This window comes from Artemia franciscana, chromosome 4 (genome assembly GCF_032884065.1).
Source record: "Artemia franciscana chromosome 4, ASM3288406v1, whole genome shotgun sequence".
NCBI classification, from domain to species: Eukaryota; Metazoa; Arthropoda; class Branchiopoda; order Anostraca; family Artemiidae; genus Artemia; species Artemia franciscana.
The window spans coordinates 17,566,840-17,586,159 of record NC_088866.1 but is presented as its reverse complement, the minus strand read 5'-3'; the positions used below and the strand labels follow the sequence as shown (position 1 = coordinate 17,586,159).

General features: G+C 36.4%; 1 protein-coding gene across 1 annotated transcript in view; it reads right to left on the bottom strand.

The window, feature by feature from the left end:
• The window catches only part of LOC136026079 (ubiquitin conjugation factor E4 A-like), a gene marked incomplete in the record, with an annotated part of 59,678 nt that overhangs the window by 32,470 nt on the left and 7,888 nt on the right, over positions 1 to 19,320 (bottom strand). The window contains 1 exon segment of the mRNA XM_065702274.1: positions 8,486 to 10,271. Coding sequence (XP_065558346.1) covers positions 8,486 to 10,271 — 1,786 coding nt within the window.

Here is a 19,320-nt window from a genome sequence, read left to right as displayed (position 1 = left end):
AAGAATTTTTTTTAGCTTTTGTGCCAGTAGATACACCACGGACCATACATTCTTTGAAATAAACACACAAAAAGTTCCTAAAGGGAGGAGGCGGGAATTGCAATACCTGCAGCCATAATAGCATAGTATATTGTTCCAAGTCTACACATCTCGGGTGATGTCAGTTTACTGACCTGCTTAGTACCTCAAAAAACCTTCAAAAACTATCACTTTCTTAGATCTCAGCATGGGTTAAATGTCAATTTTGTTTAGGCTACATTTCATACAGGATTAACTTCAAAATTGCCCTTTTCTAACTCTGCTGAGCAGTTTTCAAATATTCATAGACTAATGTTTGATTAAGTGCTGCTGCCTCAGCAGTCCCTGTAGCCTAAGAAGCAGGGATGGACACATCAAGGTTTCTCTTCAGGAATTAAATAAACCAATCCACTTAATTATTTTCCCAGCTATCTGCAACCTCTTTAATGTTCATTTTTGCATACTGATAGGCCAGAGTACAGCATTGTTTGGAATAAAACCCATATTGCAGCTTGCTAGCCTTTGAAAAATAGTTAATCAGATATTCTCTTTGATAGTACTTTATATTTTTTAAATTCTTTTACCAGCTTTGAAAAACCTCTGGACTCATACTCTTAAGTTCATTGCAATCAAATTCCCCCCTCCAAAGTTAATACGACCACCCCTTCCATAAAACCTCATATGTTAACAATGACCAACTTGCATAACTTACAGCCCTTGCCCTGGGGCTGGGGGGGGCAAACCCGTAACCATAGCTAATTGCCGTTTAAACTATTTTGGACCAAATAGCTATCTCAAAATTTCTATCAAATATATTTGGAGAGGAAGAAGGACTTGAGGATGGGGGGGCTGGTTGCCCTACGATAGCTTTTCATCTTAAAATAGGAACTAGAACTATTGGTTTCAAATCGAACGAGCTTCCTCCAATACGACCACTCCTTCTACAAAAACTTCATACGTTAACAATGGGCAGCTTGTGTAACATACAGCCCTTGCTCTGAGGCCGTGGGGGGTTTGGACGCTGGAAGCAGATTTATTTAACCTTTGGACTTCTTTCAACAAATATACTACCTCAAAAGTTTGATCAGATGCACTTGTGGGAACGGGGAAGGGTGGGTGGGGGTGGGGCTGGTTGTCCTCCAATAAATTTTGGGTCTTAAAAAGGACACTAAAACTTCCGATTTTTAATTGAATGAACCCCTCCAAGTTTATACAACAACCCCTTCAGAATGAAGTGCCACTGGAAGAAATAAATAGCAAATAAGTAAAAATAAACATTGCTTCTATAACGTTGCCTCTAATATGGGAATCCTTCCTTCCACGAAAAATTCCTCCCATGTAAAATATCCCCGGACAATTCCATCCTTGCTGAAAATACCTCCGGAAAATTTCTTGCCGGCAAATACCAGCTCAAAAATTCTCCTTAGCATACTTCCAGTGTAAAAAGTCTAATTTCTTATCTTTTTGAAATCATGTGAAAAATCGGTGAAAAAGTTTCCTTTGAAGTCCCCCACCCACAATGGAAAAATGCTCCCGTGGAAAAACCCCCATAGATCTCCCCATGGAGGTCTAAGGTAAAAACCCCGTGGGAAAACCCCAATTTCTTGCCGGCAATACCAGCTCAAAAATTCTCCTTAGCATACTTCCAGTGTAAAAAGTCTAATTTCTTATCTTTTTGAAATCGTGTGAAAAATCGTTGAAAAAGTTTCCTTTGAAGTCCTCCACCCAGAGTGGAAAAATGATCCCGTGGAAAAACCCAATAGAAAATTTATCCCGCAGAGCTATCTATGAAGGATTTCCCCAGTGGGATTCCCCCATGGAGGATTTCTTCCAAAGAATTCCCAACATCCCAAGGAAAAATATTCCAAATGATTTCAACTCCGCTGAAAATTTTCCCTGAACACCGCCACATGCAAGATTGAGTAAAAAATTACAAAGAAAAATTAAGACAAATATAAAGAATTTCACATAAAAATTGTGACAAATTCCCCCCGAGTAAAATTTATCGTGGAAAGCTCAATCCCCAGGAAATACTATCCCCAAAGAAAACTCGTACTATGGAAAATCCCCCCCCCAAATATCTGAATACTTCCATACGACATATATCACACAGTATAATAATGGCACTAAATAATGGGCAAAACTCGTAACTTACAAGCATGTCTCCTGAGGCTGAAGGGGTTACGTTACTTCCAAAGAAAAAGTTATTGGACCATTCAACTATGCTGAACAAAATGGCTATCTCATATATTTTGATCGGACGACTCTGTATAAAAAAAAGAACTTTGGAGGGGGGCTGGTTGCCCTCTGATCTTTTCTGTCACTCAAAAATGGCACTAAAGCTTTTGCTTTCCGATAAAATGAGCCCTCTGTCGATCTTGTACGATCACTGGTTTAATACAATCACCCCTGGTAAAAAAAAAACGAAAAATAAAAGAAACACACAAACGCACAAGCGTCCATGATCTTTCTTCTGGCAAAAAATGCAAAATTCAATGTTTTTTGCACATAGGAGCCTAAAACCTCTATAGTAGGGTTTTCTGATTTGCTGAATCTGACGGCGTGATTTTTATTAAGATCACTTGAATTTTTGAGAGAGTTAGCCTGTTTTTTTTCCAAAATTGGGCAAATTTTCTCAGGCTCGTATCTTTTCATGGTTAATGTTAAATTTATTGAACTTATATATCTGGAATCAGCATAAAAATGCAATTCTTTTAACTTGTCTATTGTTATCAAAACTCTGTTTTTAAAGAGTTTTGGTTACTATTGAGCTACGTCACTGTGTACGTACTGTTTGATAGAAATTTATATGAATGAAAAATTGAAACATGTTGAAAAAATTGAGAATTGAAAAAAATGAAGAGTTAAGACAGAATATATTCTGCAACGTTTTGTTTTAAGCTTTAATGTTGCTCCTTACTTACGGTTGAAAAATAAACTTGTTTTTTAATTTATTTAACGATCGATTTTAAATAATGGCGAGAATCCAACCCCCCCCCCCCGCATGGGAAATTCCTTTCCCACGAAATGTTCCTCCGTGATGAGATCCTCCCATGTAGCCTCCCTCCCCCTCCATGGAAAATTCTTTTCCCCAAAAAAATTCCTCCCTTAAAAGATCCTCCCATATAACCTACTCTGGCACCAAAAAATTCCTCCCCCCAAAAGTATCTGTATACTTCCTAAACGCCAATGCTATATGTAAAAAAATATGTATATGAATGTGAAAAAGAAATTTTCAAGCTTAGATACTGCTCGTAAAGTGTTTGCAGCAAAAAGTAAGTTGGCAAAGTCAGGTATATTTGTTTTAGAAAACCTAACTAAAAAGCGTCGGGATCTATTAAACGCGGCTCGTAGCACCTTTGGCCCAAGAAGTGTTTGGTCTGGTCATTGACAAGTTCTAGCCAAAGTTCCTGGTGAAACTCGTAAACGCAAAATAAATTATTTGCATGAATGTATTAGTATGTGACTAGTTAATATATTCTTGATGCGTACCCTGTCCTAAGTCATTCTTTTTTACAATTTCTTTTTATTTCGTTTCATTTTTTTTACTTTAATTACTTTTTTTTCTTCCATGCTCGTGGTTCATCCCGATAATACCTGCTGTGCTATTAATCATAAGTAAAATCTGCTTTTGTCAATATGTTAAGTGGTGAGAGACGCCTTGGCGAGCTTGAAAATAATCCTTTTGATCTAATTAGTATTGTGAATAATTCGGTGGGTCAGGTTAATCAAAATCTGATTAATATAAATCCTGTTTGTAATAGCAAATATGTTTCGGACTTGGAGGGAGAGGAGGTTACCAAAGGAAATTATTCTCTGACTGCACTTCAGCTTAACATTCAGGGTCTTTCCTCGTCAATAGATAATTTAAGACAAATTGTTTCGGATGGATCACCTGATGTTGTTGGTTTGTGCGAGACATTTTTGGATTCTGGCAATGAAATGCTATTGGATATCCATGGCTACAAAATGGAACATGTAAACCGCTGCAAGATGGCTAAAGGAGGTCTTGCCATTTATATATCTAGTAATTTGCATTATTGCTTGGGGGATGACTTATCAAGGAATTTTGAAGGTATCTTTGAGTCACAATTTATAGAAATTAGAGTTAATGGTATTGATCTAATCATAGGCAATATTTATCGTTCTCCTAGTGGTGTGGTTTCGTTGTTTCTTCGGAATCTTGAGGAAATACTTGACATAATATTGAAACGTCCGTGTCAGTTAATCATAATGGGTGACTTTAATATAAATTTGATGGATTCAAATTCTTCGGCTTCAGTCGGTTTTCTTTCAACCATGCTTGCCGCAGGAACTCTACCAACTACATCCATCCCCACACGAGTAACAAATGTTACAGCTTCTTTGATTGACAATATCTTCTCTACGCTTTGCTTGAAGGAAAACTCAGTTTTAGTTACTGATATCTCCGATCATGTTCCCATATATTCTCGGTTCAGTTTTAATCGGGGAAATAATAACCGGGCTCAAGTGTTTGATTCTTATTCTATTAGGTTTGGTGAGAATGAGTTATCTCTTCTTGGTTCTATATTAGCGATAAATTCGTGGAGCTTATTTTATAATGATAAGGATGTTTCTTGTTTATTTGAGTCGTTTTATGGAACCGTAAAAGAGGCTATTCTTAGCATTGGTAAAGTACCATCTTCTAATCGCAGGTCTTATAGGATTGTTCCTCTAAACCAATGGATGACATCCGGACTTCTCAAAAGCTGGAGAAGGAAAAATAATCTCTGGAGGTCTTATAAATGCACTACACTTTCAGCGAGTGCTATTCGTTTTTGCCAATTTAAGATTTACCGGAATATATATAATTCCTTGTGTAGGAAAGCCAAATCTCTCTATTATCTAAATAATTTTGCTGCGTGAGATAAGGATATTCGTCTAACTTGGAATTGTAGAGGGTGAGCTTAATGTCCAAGAAGCATTTACTTCATTCTTCGCTAGTATTGGTAAGAATATTGCTTCTACAGCTACATTATCTCGGTCTAAGTCGGATTTTAGATCTTACCTCGGGCCGTCTTGTGTTAAGTCTATGTTTCTAGAGCCAGTAACAGAAAGTGAAATTACTAACATTGTTAACGGTTTGAAAAACTCGTCCTTATCTGGGCCAGATTCTATTCCTACTAAGGTAGTTAAATCTATTCTTCCTTCAACAGTTGTGCCTCTAACAAAAATTGTTAATCTTTCATTAAAATATGGTATTGTTCCGGATGCTCTCAAGCGTGCTCGGATTATTGTTCTGTATAAAGGTGGACCAAGAAATGATCCAGCAAATTATCGACCAATTTCAATTTTTTCTTTCTCGTCTCCTTAAATTTCTAAAATATAAAAGTTTCTTCATGATTTTCGATTTGATTTCCGGACGAACCACTCCACTAAGCATGCCTATATGACCGTTTTGAATTTTATACGTTCTGCATTGGATTCGGAATTAATTCCGGCTGCTATATTCCTGGATATTCGCAAGACATTCGATTCCTTAACCCATAAAATTCTTCTATCGAATATGTCTCATTTTGGCATTAGGGGTAATGTATTTTCTTGGTTTCAATCTTATTTGAATGATAGGTTAATTTCTGTCGATCCACTTTTCCGTTCACCCTTACAAGTGAATTTTGGGGTCCCTCAGGGATCAGTTTTAGGGCCAGTGCTATTTTTGATTTATGTAAATGATCTTTTTTACGCAGTAAAAAAGCAGAAACCTGTTCATTGTTGTAGACTCTGTCACCCTAAACCTACCCTTGTCCACAGTTTCCTATAGTTCGCCATCTTCTGACGTCCTTGTTTGTTTTGCTGATGATAGCACACTCGGCACTTCGGGAAACCGTGAATCCGAGCTTCGATTAAACTTGGAATACTTGTTTGAGAGAGTAATTTCATGGCTTGATGCTAATGATCTTACCCTAAATTATTCAAAGTCCAGTTTTTTGACATTTTTGCTTGTTTCTCAGATTTATCAAAAGTTATCAGAAATTTATAAGCGAAATGGGATAATTCATAGATCTAAAGATCGATATGTTCGTTTTTTGAGCATTCTTGTTGATGAAAACTTGTCTTTCAAGCGTCACATTGATTTGATTAATATGAAGATATGCAGAAGTATCGGCATTTTAAGGAAACTCAAACATATTTTCCCTGGATCAATGTTGGAAATCCTTTTTCACTCCTTGATCCGATCTTACGCTTCCTACTGTCCAAGAGTATGGATGTCAACCTTACCTTCACTGTTAAAACCACTTTCTAAGGTTTACAATAAAGCCAGAAACCTCATTAAGGAAACTAACCGTTCAAATCCCATTACTTGATCTCGAGTCACTGTATATTCTTTCGTGTGCATGTTTTACTTTTTCTCACCATCTTGGTGATCTCCTCCATCCCCTAAGAGTTCCACCATCTTTCACCTCTGATCAGAATAATTATAAGCTTCGCAATACCGAAAATCATATTCAAGTTCCTTTTACTCCTTGTGTAAGGTTAGACTTTAATCCTTTAATTGTGAGTTATATTGTATGGAATAAGTTGCCCGAATCAGCTCGAAGGTGTCACTCATTCGGTTTGTTCAAAAAAATTATTAAAACTCTTTGGCTTCTTAGAAATCATTTTATCTATTTTTATATGTGTATATGCGTTTATGTATGTATATGTGTATATATTTCCTTATTATGTCATTGGAGTCCATTTTATCTACAGATCTACATAATTAATTTAGACTATTCAATTATTAGTCTATTTAGTTTTGTTTTCTATAATTTTTATTTTATTTATATTTTCTTTTCTTCTCCTTTTTGCTCTTCTCTCTGTGAGTGATTATTTTTTTTTTCTTCTCTGAGTAAGTGGCTCATTTATTTTCCCCTTTTTTACAGGCCAAAGAGCCTTTGGGGGAATAGTAAAATGCAACATTGTATGTGTGTTTCGTGATGAATAAATCTTATCTTATTTAAACAATAAACAGAATCCATAGCTTGTAACCGTTTTCCCGAGGGCTATGGGGGGTCAGGTCATCACAAAGAGATAGTTATTAGATCTTTCGACTATGCTGAACAAAATGGTTATCTCAAAATTTCGAATGGAACACTTTTGAGCAAGAAAGGACATGGGAGGGGATCAGATTCCCTGCAATATTTTTCGTCACTTAAAAAGGGCACTAGAACTTCTGATTTCCAATCAAATGAGCCCCCTCCTATTTTCTAGGATAAATGATTCGATACAATCAACCATGGAAAAACAAAACAAAAACACAAACAAATAAACATGCGTTCGTGATCTTGCTTCTGGTAAAAAAAAAAAATGCAAATTTCCACATTTTTGTATATAGGAGCTTGGAACCTCTACAGTAAGGTTCTCTGATATGCTGAATTTGATTTGTGCTTTTCATTAAGATCAATTGATGGTTTTTTGGGGAGTATTTCCCCTTTTTTCATAAATTGGGCAAATTTTTCAGGCTCGTAACATTAAACTTGATGAGTTTTATATGTTCTGAATAAGCACCAAATTTGATTCTTTTGACGTATCCAGTTTAGGTTACTATTGAGCCGCATCGCTCCTTACTTGCAGCTCATTACCACGAACTGTCTGATTACACAGCATAACCATGAAAATCTAAAACTGTAATCTATCTCCAGTACATTCAAAGTTCATTTGAACTATCTCTAAGTAACACAGAATAAACCAACAAGAATTCTATTCTTGTTTCTACTTACATAAGTAGTTATATAAGTAGTATAAGTACTACTTATCTACTTATATATAAGTACAAGCATGTATTACCCCACATGCTAAAATACAAGAGAGCAAGATTCTAATTGAGGTATAATATCTCAAATAGTGCGAATAGCCTGAGGCTTTTAGATTTTTCTGGTACATTTACAAGCAACTCTATCTAAAAATTATCAGCCTCCTCCCTCGTACCATGTGTTACCAGGTCTTGGCTGAATTTTGCTTTACTTAAAGTACCAAAGACATCAAAATGAAAAATTGTTAGCATTAGCCTACATTTTATTCATTCAATCGCTGCATTTTTAACCCAATTTACTGTCAATTAATTTTATTCTTCGAGATCTTTTCTGCTTTAGCAATCGGGATAGTTACAATTTTTAGAGATCTCTTTGATTTTTGACAAAAATTCTTTATTTGTAAAATTGGTGGGCGCTGCCAAAAAAAAAGAAAAAAAAATGAAGATCTTCTTCATTAAAATAGAATTTTCGGTTTCCCCTAATTTTTCAGACGTATATACTTATGTAAGTTTCCAATTGAGCAATTTATAGAATTAGTTTTCATTTATAGTTTCCTTGGTGCTTTAGTCTCGGTTGTCCATCAATTAGTTGAAGACGAGAGCAGTGCTCTCTGCCAGCATAACCAAAGTTATTTTTTTCTGAACTACTGATCAAATTTGAATTACTGATCTATTCATAAAAGTAAAAACAGTAAGCAAGGAAAAGAAACTTACTCAAGTCGTCATTTGTTTCTTCAATCTTCAAGGCGTTGAATCTTCGCTGAAACAATATTGCATCACAGACATTAGTTGCAACAAATTCTGGGAGAAACGGCAGCCTATTTTCCTCTGACAAAACTGTGATGTCATCCACATCATCCCAGCACTTCTTGTTGGCTGCTATTTGGCACGCCCACTTTGAGGAGCCGGTTGTAAAATTCATTAATGATTCACAAAATTTGGGCTCCGTCATTGCCGCGCGCAAAGATAAATAAAGAGACATACGCATATTCATTCTTTCTTTGATTTCTATTCCTTGATCTGTGCTAGTTCCCCTTGCACTTTGGAGCTCACGCCATGCCCGTTCTAATTTGTTTAGCTCCTGCGAAAGTTTTACAAGCTTTTCATGTAATAATCGAGTACTTAAGTCCAAGGCTTTATGAGTAATAAAGAAGAGATCACTACTCACCCCGAACTTTGGAGCAGATGTAACAAAGTCCTTAGGTCTAGGTAAAAAACATGTCTCCTTTTCAATCCCAATCAAATGGACTCCCTTCTCATGAGCAACATCTCGATTCTCTGTATTCACTGAACAATACTCCGGGTCCACTTTTGCCAACTTTTCATCAGATGTCACAATAGGGTTGCTGAGGTGAAGCAAAACAGCAGAAAAATTTAGCATAAATCTATCTGATACATAGTTGCGTGGAGTTAATTCTTGTGTTGTCTGGTTCCATAGCTTTCCCTTATCAACGTTTTTCTCTAAACAAGATCCAAGCCAGTTCAACACTGGGTCACGACAACACTTAAGAAGGTTATAAAATAGGTCATTCAGGTTGCTATGAAGGGAACTTAAGGAGGTCCAAATATATTTCATAGTAAACTCAGTAGTTTGTGGTGGCTGATCAGCTGGTCTGTCAAAGTATTCAAAGGGCCCTAAATCTGTTTTTGGTATGCAGCTAATAGCAAAAAGCAAACCTAGAAGAGTGTCTTCAAATTCACGACCGTTATCTGATGCTGGTGTTGAATGCAAAATAAGCACTTCGCCCAAGTCTTTACTAAAAGTGAAAAACCGAACTATCGGCCAAAACTCGTTGTTCTTTGTCAAAGATCCCTGTTTTTTCAATCTATTTTTAGTCAAGTCCAACAAAGGAAAGAAAGCTTGACATAGCTCACTCTTATAATTCGTCATGTCTTCCTCTTTGAACATTTCAACAATGTCTTTAAAAAAGGTATAAATAGAAGATTCTCTAGCAATCAAGAGTGGATCAAATGAACTTTGAAGCAATGCATAAACTTCTTCTGATATATTTATCCCCTCAAATAAATATGGTATTTTCAAAGCTGTAAATGCATTCGATAATATAATATTTTGAAAAGAAGTTATGACTCTTTTATCTTTCCCTCCTTTTTTTTCAGCCACTTCAGCTCTTTTGTAACAACCAAATAAATAAGGTATTATAGAAGGATCGGTAGCATCAGTTATGGGTGCGCTTGACTCTGAGCTAAGCTGAAAAAGTCTGTCAAAGAGTGCTCGACCAACCAGTTCAACAGTCATTTCCTCATCGCTCTTTAATTGACCTGCAAAATCTTCTAAATATAAATATTTTTTTGTGTCTGGGTTAAATGAAAACAGAAATATTTCTTCCATTAGCATGGTCAATTCACATTTACTGCTTTCTGCCGAATCTTGTTTTTCTTCATGATTAATTGTGTCAATTTCTTTCTTCTCATGGTGTTGCTCTTGGGGAGGTAGATTTCCAAGCAGATTAGAAAAAGGATTGGAATTGTCCATTCTCTCCTGAAATTAGTCGCATAAATTAAATGTACCCATTTAAAGATTCTCCTCTTTTTAAAATCCATCCAAAGATCCCTCCCCTCAAGAAAACTTTATAAAGGAGACATTCAATTTACAGAAAATATGGGAAGTGTGTAATAAATGCTTACTTTTTGTTGATTATCAGACTCTTCTTTAGACTAGCTCTCCTAAAAGCTGCTTTTAATTTCATTCATTCGTGCCATAGAACACTGCCGAGTTTCAACGGCATAGAAAATAAACGTATTTTATGTATTCTAAAAAAAAAATCAAATCTGTTAGGAAACGACAATTATTCAATTCAGAGATGTGATGAAAAATGACGGGAACATCAAAACCTTTATCTCTGTGCCAGCAAAAGGAAGGGGTAGAGGGGGGTTGGTTTCAACTTCCCAAGGCTATGATGGCAACTTCCACAAGAATTCACCTTACAGCAAAATTTAGCAGTTCCAAGTACCACGTACTCCAGTTTTGGAAACTGCCCTATTTAATCCAGGAAAAACGGTTGCGGTATTTTTGAACAGGTTTTTAATATGTCCTCTGAGGTTTACTTCCTGGGAGACAATTTCACATAGCAACTGACCATTGGAGGAAAAAATGAGGAAAAACTGAAACCTGGGCAAACAAATACACACGTTTAGAATCATAAAATTCCTTTGACCCCTCCCCTCCCCCACCGTGAAATTCTGATCTCTTCCTCTATACATGCCATGATTTCTTGAAATAATAGCTCTTAACAATTAAATAACAGATTGAAGTGCCATCCTTATACCTTTTATGGTTCAGAAGAAAATGTATGCTGAATTAACAATTTCTTTATAAATCACATCCAAAACAGATGTTTGTACATTTGGCATTTTCTTTTTACAAAAGCAACCCAATTGAGCCATTCATTTATAAAAATACCCAACATTCCTTTCCTTGCATAGAAAAAAACTTTTTCTGCGAAGTACATAAATAAATTTAACTTGTTAAACTGACTATCTAAAACAATTCAGCAATTTTAAAAGTCATGAGCACTAACGATTTTTCTAATGAAATTCCCAGCCCATAGTAACCAAAAATTTTGAAAACCAGATTTTAAGAAAACGTAAATAGAGCCTACAACTCAAAACGATGCGTTTTTTAATGACCTAATCAACAACTACTGCATACCACAGGTTTAAGAAACGAAAACTTTGTAAATAATAAATAATAATTTTAAAAAGTTAAACATCTCCTATTAATAAAGTTTACATTATAAAGATCTCTATATTTGAAGACTGCTCTTGCTAGGAAACTCTTCCAAAGAGTTTCAAATGTAATATAAGATTTAGACTACATTGAATAAAATGGCTCTATTAGATGCATTTGGGGATAATACGATGTGTGTGTGTGTGCGGGGGGGAGTAGCTGCCCTCCGATCACGTTGACTCTTAAAAAGGGCACTAAAGCTTCTAATTTCCGATCCAATGAGCCCTCTCTGAACTTTACATGACCAAGCTTTCTGTAAAAACCTCATATACCATCAGGGCATAATTTACAACCTTTGCCCTGAGGCCTGGGGGGATTTGTCATCCTGAATGACATAATTCCTAGAACTTTCAATTACGTTGAACAAAATGACTACCTCAAAATTATGATTGGAAGTGTTTTAGGAAATGTCGGCGTGGTGGCGGGGGAAGGCATTTGCCCTCCGATCAATTTCGACTGATAATAAAGGCACAAGTCCTCTCAATTTCTAATCAAATAAGTCCTTTTTGAAGTTTCTATGACAACGCTTTCTGTAAAGACCTCATATAACCAATGGGCATAACTTACAACCCTTATCCTGAGGGCTGTGGGGGGGGGTCGTCATCTTCAAAGACATAATTTCAATACTTTTCAAATATACTGAACAAAATGGCTATATCAAAATTTTGATCGGAAGTGATTGGAGAAATGATGGGTTTACGTGGGGGAAATTTGCCCTCCGGAATATCAAAAGGAGCACTAGCCCTCTCAATTCCCCATCAAATGAGCCCTTTTTGAAGTTTCTACGACAATGATTTTTATCAAAGCCTTATATACCCCAGGGCATAACTTACAACCTTTGCCCTGAGGGCTGTAGGGGCGGGGGTGTCATCCTCAAAGACAAAATTTATGGAACTTCCAACTACGCTGAACAAAACGGCTATCTCAAATTTTTTACTGGATATGTTTGGGGAAAGAATGGGCGTGGGAGGCGGGTTAGTTGCTCTCTAATCACTTTCGACTATTAACAAGGGCACTAGCCGTTTCAATTTCGAATCAAATGAACCCTTTTAGAAGTTTCTACGATAAAGCTTTCTATAACAAATCTTATATCCCCCAGGGCATAAATACAACCCTTGCTCTGAGGGATGGGGGGATTTGCCAGCCTCCAAAACACAATTTCCGGACTTTTCTACTATGTTGAACAAAATTACCATCTTAAAATTTTGATTGGATGTGTTTGGGGACCGTTTGGGCGTGGGAGGGGGGTTAGTTGCCCTCCAATCACTTTCGACTATTAAAAAGTGCACTAGCCGATTCAATTTCCAATCGAAGGAGTCCTTTTTGAAGTTTCTATCACATCTGCTTCGATACGAAGTGCCCTAGTCCAAGAAAAAAAAATAATACATTGTGGCAACATCGTTCTTCTTTACTTAGGCAGCGCTATTGCGCTGAATATGATCTAACAGAGGGGAGTCGACGTTTACCCCCCTTCCCACGGCTGGTTGGTCACCAATCAGTTTCGACTTGTAAAAAGGACTATAAATCTCAATTTCTAATGTAAAATCGGTTGCCGGCACTTACCCCCCCCCCCCCCCTACGAAAAAAACTCAGAAAAATACCGCCACTGGAAAATATTCCCCCGTGGAAAACACCACCGTGTGGAAAATAAGGCTTTCCAAATATGAGAGTTTTTTTTTAGTTTTGTCTTTTTTTCCCGCAGGGGGAAACAATTTTGGTAGCCTACTTGTGTATAGTACGTCACTCATTCAAGCTTACCCTGTGTAAAATACGAGAACAAACCGGTTTCTTCGTAAGTTTCTTTCAGCTTAGCGTGAGACAAGACAAAGAGAAGTGGCAGAATAGACGGGAAGCATATAATTTCAGCTATACATTTGGACATAAAGGAAGTGGGGAAAGTATTTGGACAGTTTGAAGTCAGAAAACAATTCTTAGTTCATAATATCTATTATAATACCTAACACATTTCTCATGCAGACTCACTACAATTTCCCCCCCCCCACTCATGTGCAAAAGTTTTACGCATCGTAAACTTCAGTGAGTGGCGCATAACACACAAGTACAAGAATCTTTCATGGACAGAGAGCCGGATTTCTCAGTATCTTATTATTATTATTACGTTTATTATTACAGTATCAGTATCGTGTCTCTCAATAAGAGACACGATACCCTTCCAAAAATCGAATTTCATCAAGATCCGATCACTCCTTCGTAAGTTAAAAATACCTCATTTTTTCTAATTTTCAGAATTAACCCTCCCACCGCCCAACTCCCCCAAAGAGAGTGGACCCGTTCCGGTTATGTCAACCACGTATCTAGGACTTGTGCTTCTTTTTCCCACCAAGTTTCATCCGGATCCCTCAACTCTAAGCGTTTTCCGAGATTTTAGGTCCCCCCTCGATTCCCCCCAATGTCACCGGATCCAGTCGGGATTTCAAATCCCGAAGCACCCAACTCGTCAAAGCACTGAACCCCACCACCTAACTCCCCCAAAGAGAGCGGATCCAGTCCGGTTATGTCAATCACGTATCTATTGCATTTACAAGCGTTTTCCAAGATTTCCAGTTTCCTCCTCCAACTCCCCCCAAAGTCAACAGATCTGATCGGGATTTGAAATAAGAGCTCTGAGAGATGAGTTTCTTCTAAATATCAAATTTCATTAAGATCCAGTCACCCGTTCTTAAATTAAAAATACCTCAATCTTTCTAATTTTTACAAATTAACAACCCCCGGCTCCCCCAAAGAGAACGGATCCGTACCAATTATGTCAGTCTCGTATCTATAACTCGTGCTTATTCTTCCTATCAAGTTTCATCCCGATCTCTCCGCTCTAAGCGTTTTCCAAGATTTTACATTCCCTCTGTTTTACCCTCCAACCCTCTATATCCCCAGATCCGATTCGAATTAAAAACGGAGCATCTGAGACATAAGATTCTTCTATATATCAAGTTTAATTAAAGTTTAATTAAGTTTAATCTCATTAAGATCCGATCACCCATTCGTAACATACCTCAATTTTCACGTTTTCCAAGAATTCCGGTTTCCCCCTCCAACTCCCTTCAATGTCAACGGATCTGGTTGGTATTTGTATTTATTCTTTTCACCAAGTTTCATCCTGATCTCTCTGCTTTAAGCGTTTTCCAAGATTCCCCCCCCCCTAATGACACTGGATCCGGACGGGATTTAAAATAAGAGATCTGAGTGTCGAAGTCTTTCTAAATATAAAATTTCATTAAGATACGATCACTCTATCGTAAGTTAGAAATACCTCATTTTTTCTAATTTTTTTAGAGTTAAAAAACTCTCCCAAATTTCATTTGGATCAGACGCTTTTTTTGAGGGGTTTCAGACATTTTTTCGGAATCACCATAAATTTCTTTTTGCAATAAAATTTTAGTTTTAAGATGAACTGAAATAATAGTTACCATTTTTGAATCAGAGCCAGATGGCAATTTTTCACAAGGTAGTTTTTTTCTAACCAAATTTTCTATTTTTTGGTTACTATGGGCCGTGGTTTACTCTTTACTAGGTTGTAGCTACTAGGTTGCTGCAACCACGAATGCATTATATCAATAGATACGGAGCCATTACCAGGGTTGTTGAAGCCGGGAGAACTGAAAAGATTGCCTGCATACTCAAACACAAGCAAAAAAGTTGAATGAAAGTTGATCAAAGTGGGCAGCCGCCCACTTTGGACCTTTGGAGATGGCGTTTACTCCTCCAGAAAATACTCTCTTGGGTACCCCCCCCCCCCCGCCTGCGGCTGGATGGTTTCGAATCATTTTCAACTTATGAAAAAGGACTAGATCAGTAAATTTCTGGCCTAGTGGGCATCCTCTGAAAATTTTCTGCCGTAAAGGGGAGATGAAGATGAGGAAGGGGCAGTCTCTCAAAAACAGAATTTTGATGCGGTTTTTGAAGGTTTGTTGTACCCCCCCCCCACCTGAAAAAATAAACACCCTTTAACAAAAGGCTTGGTTATAGCCCTTAAGGGTTATATACCAAATTTTACCTCCACCCTCCCCTTGTCTCTCCCTCAAAACTAATTATTTACCTGATAATGTAATAATGTATTTACCTGAAGGTTCAATGAGAGCTGGGTCGTTTTGGATTTAAAATGCACCATTTGAAATATTTCCCTCCCTCCCTAACTACAGAACGATCAGAGAACCCCATTATAGAAGTTGAATTACCTTTTTAAGTTTTTTAATTTGTCCATTGCTTACAGATAGTATTTGCTATTAAAACACACACATACATTTCTCGCGTTTTTTTTCTACAGGTGGAGGGAAAATTGTCTAGATGAATTTCCCGTGGGGAGAAAATTTTGGGAAGAATTTTCTTTCAATGAGGATCAAATTGTCTAACAAGATCTTTCCCTGGTAAAATATAGGTAACACCCACAGGGGGTACAAGGTGACATCTCCCTTCTTAATGTACAAGAATATTTCTAGTGTTTATTTTAAACCTTTATCTGAAGTGATTTGCTTCATAATAAAGGGGTATATTAAGATACAAAAGGTAGCGTTTTGATACCAAAAAAGACTTTTAATTGCCTAATTTTTCTAAGCCTCACTGAGGCTTCAGATGAAAACTAAGTGAGTTTTTGGGACTTTTTGTGTAATTCTTCTTAGAGTCCTCGTATACATTCAGTCTAGGTCTTTATTATTGGCTCTGAGGGGAGGGGAAGAGCAGCAGCAATGAATTAAAATAAACACCAGAAACATTTTTGTCTCATAAGAAGGGAGTTATAACCTTGCAGCATCTTTGTGGACACTAACCACTTTTTTCCAAGGAAAAATCTTGCCAGAAAATTTTATCCCCGCTAATAATTTGCCCTGGCCAATTCCACCGTAACATTCTCTCCATATATAAAATTGGGCATGCAAAGAGAAAGAAAAATAAATAAATAGATTTTTGCAGAAGAATTCAGGGTAATTCTTCCGAAAAAGTTTCTACACTTAGAAAATCCCCCCGCAGAAAAACCCCTGTAAAAAATGGCCGTATGTTTCCCAGTAACAGATAGTTATCTGTAAACAATGGACAAATTCCAAAAATTAAAAAGGCACTTAAGCATCCCAGCTCTCAATGAGCCTTCAGATAAATTAAATTAGTTTTTTCAAACTAAAAGTAAGGAGCAAGCTCTTATTGAGACTTCAGATAAATACAAAATGAGTTCTAAGAGAGAGACAAGGGGACGGCGAAGGTAAAAAATGATGTATAATCCCCTAGGCCGTAAACAGGACTTTCGTTTTTCAGAGGATGTAAAAAAGACTTTAAAAACACGCATCAAAATTTGAAATTGATATTTTAAACCGTTTTTATTTATTGGAATTCTCCTGGTCTACGCTGTTCTTATGAAGGTAAAGAATAACATTGAACCCAAAAACAAGCAGAATTTATTAAGTACAGGAAGGATACTGCCCTTCCTCGTTCCTCCTTCTAAATCATAGTCGCAGAAACTTCGGAGGGTGCTCATTACATCAAAATTGAGAGCAAAAGTCTTTTTTTTAAGTCGAAAGTGATTGGATACCAGTCAACCAAGAGGAAAATTTTCTGGGGAGGAGGTAATTGCCTAGACCTAAACCTTTGTATATGCAAGCGCTGTGAAAAAAAGAAGATTTACTGCTGTTTACTTAGTAAATTTAGCATTAATGTTCATTCAATGATTAACTAATTAAAAAGTTTACACTGCAAAAAATGAAGTTTTTCTACATAATAGTGTTAAAGAATTATACATATATATGTATGTATGTATATATATATATATATATATATATATATATATATATATATATATATATATATATATATATATATATATATATATATATATATATATATATATATATACTGTTTTAGCGGATAGTACTTTTTTTCTATTGGTTGTTCCCATCCACTAATCTGATGGCTATTTGAAACCCAATCAATTTAAGAGGTCTCTAAGCCCCTTTGGCCTAGACTGGAACATAACACCCTATGTGGTTGCAAGCATTGGCGATGAGAGAATTTTTCAGATGACTTTTAGAATTTATGTGGGAAAAGTTCATAGATTCGCCTTAAATGGTAAATTCCCAAATGAAAAATTCCTCCTGCATAGCATTTCTCACTAATAATTCCTTCCTTGTTTTTTTATTCAGTTTGATATTAAATGTTAACTTGTTTTTAATTTAATATGTCTCTTGTTTATTGCAAGTTTTTTTTGTAATACTTGTTTTCAATTTAATATTCTACTTGTTTTTTGCAAGTTTTTAGTAATACTTGTTTTTTATTTAATTTCTGATCATTTATCAAGTCATGCTGACCCCCTTCCTCTATGGAAAATCTCCCACTGAGAAAAGTCCCTCCAGTAAGAATCTAATAAAGACAATTCCTTCCTCTCTAAAAATCTTCCCAGACTATCCCCCAGAATATTCACTCCAAATGTAAAATTGAGCAGCCAAAGACAAAGTAAGACAAATAATAAGAATTCCAGATGTGAATTATGGAAGATATCCCCAAAAAATTCCTCCCTAAAAAATATCTTTTGTATTTCCCAATAACTAGTACAAAATGGTATACAAATTATGAGAAATTATATAACTTACAGCCGTTTCCCCAGGGGCTGTGGGATTTGTATAATCTCCAGATGAAAAGCTTTAGGATCTATAAAATATGGTGAATCAAATGGTTATCTCAAAATTTTTGCCAGATTTCTTTTAGAAAAAAGAGGCCTGGAAAGGGGATTATTTGCATTGGTTTGATTACCCCTGGAAAAAATGAGTAGAACTCAAATCTATGCTCTTTTTTCAGGCAAAAAATCCAAAATTCTATATTTTAGTAGATAAGAGCTAAAACTTCCACATCCATATCGTCTGATATACGACAAGTGGAACTTGTATTAGGATTGTTTGACTTTTGTGGGGAATTCCTCTCCTTTTTAGAAAATCAGGCCAATTTTCTCAGACTTGTAGCTTTTGATGGGTGATATTAAACTTAATGAATTTTATATATTTGAAATAAGCATCAAGAGCCAATTATGCTGACGCATTATTAATCATTTTCACTTACAAAGAATACTAAAATAAAGTAAAATAATTGAGATCAAATCTTGAAGACAATAACACCCCTTGAAATTGGTGCCTCTGTAAACAAATAATCATATTGATAAAGGTCTAAAAAAACGATTGAAATAAGCGATTTCAAATAACAAGAGCTAAGAAATCATATGGCACTTCTGACGAGGCAAGAAGAGCTAAGAGCCAAGAGCTCATATGGTATGAGCTCTAACAAAATTTTAAGAATCAATAAATTGATTTAAAAGGAAAATCAAAGAGGATTTAAAATAAGAGCTCTGAGTCACGATGTCCTTCTAAATATCAAAATTCATTAAGATCCGATCACCCACTCGTAAGTTATAAATACCTAATTTTTTCTAATTTTTCTTCTCCCTTTAGCCCCCCAGATAGTCGAATCTGGGAAACGACTTTATCAAGTCAATTTGTGCAGCTCCCTGACACGCCTACCAATTTTCATTGTCCTAGCACGTCCAGAAGCACCAAACTCGCCAAATCACTGAACCCCTCCCCTCAACTCCCCCAAAGAGAGCGAATCCAGTACGATTACGTCAATCACGTATCAAGGACATTTGCTTATTCTACCCACCAAGCTTCATCCCGATTCCTCCACTCCAAGTGTTTTCCAAGATTTCCCCCTCCATTACCCTCCCCCCCCGATGTCAAAAGATCTGGTCAGGATTTGAAATAAGAGCTCTGAGACACGAATTCCTTCGAAATATCCAATTTCATTAAGATCCGATCAC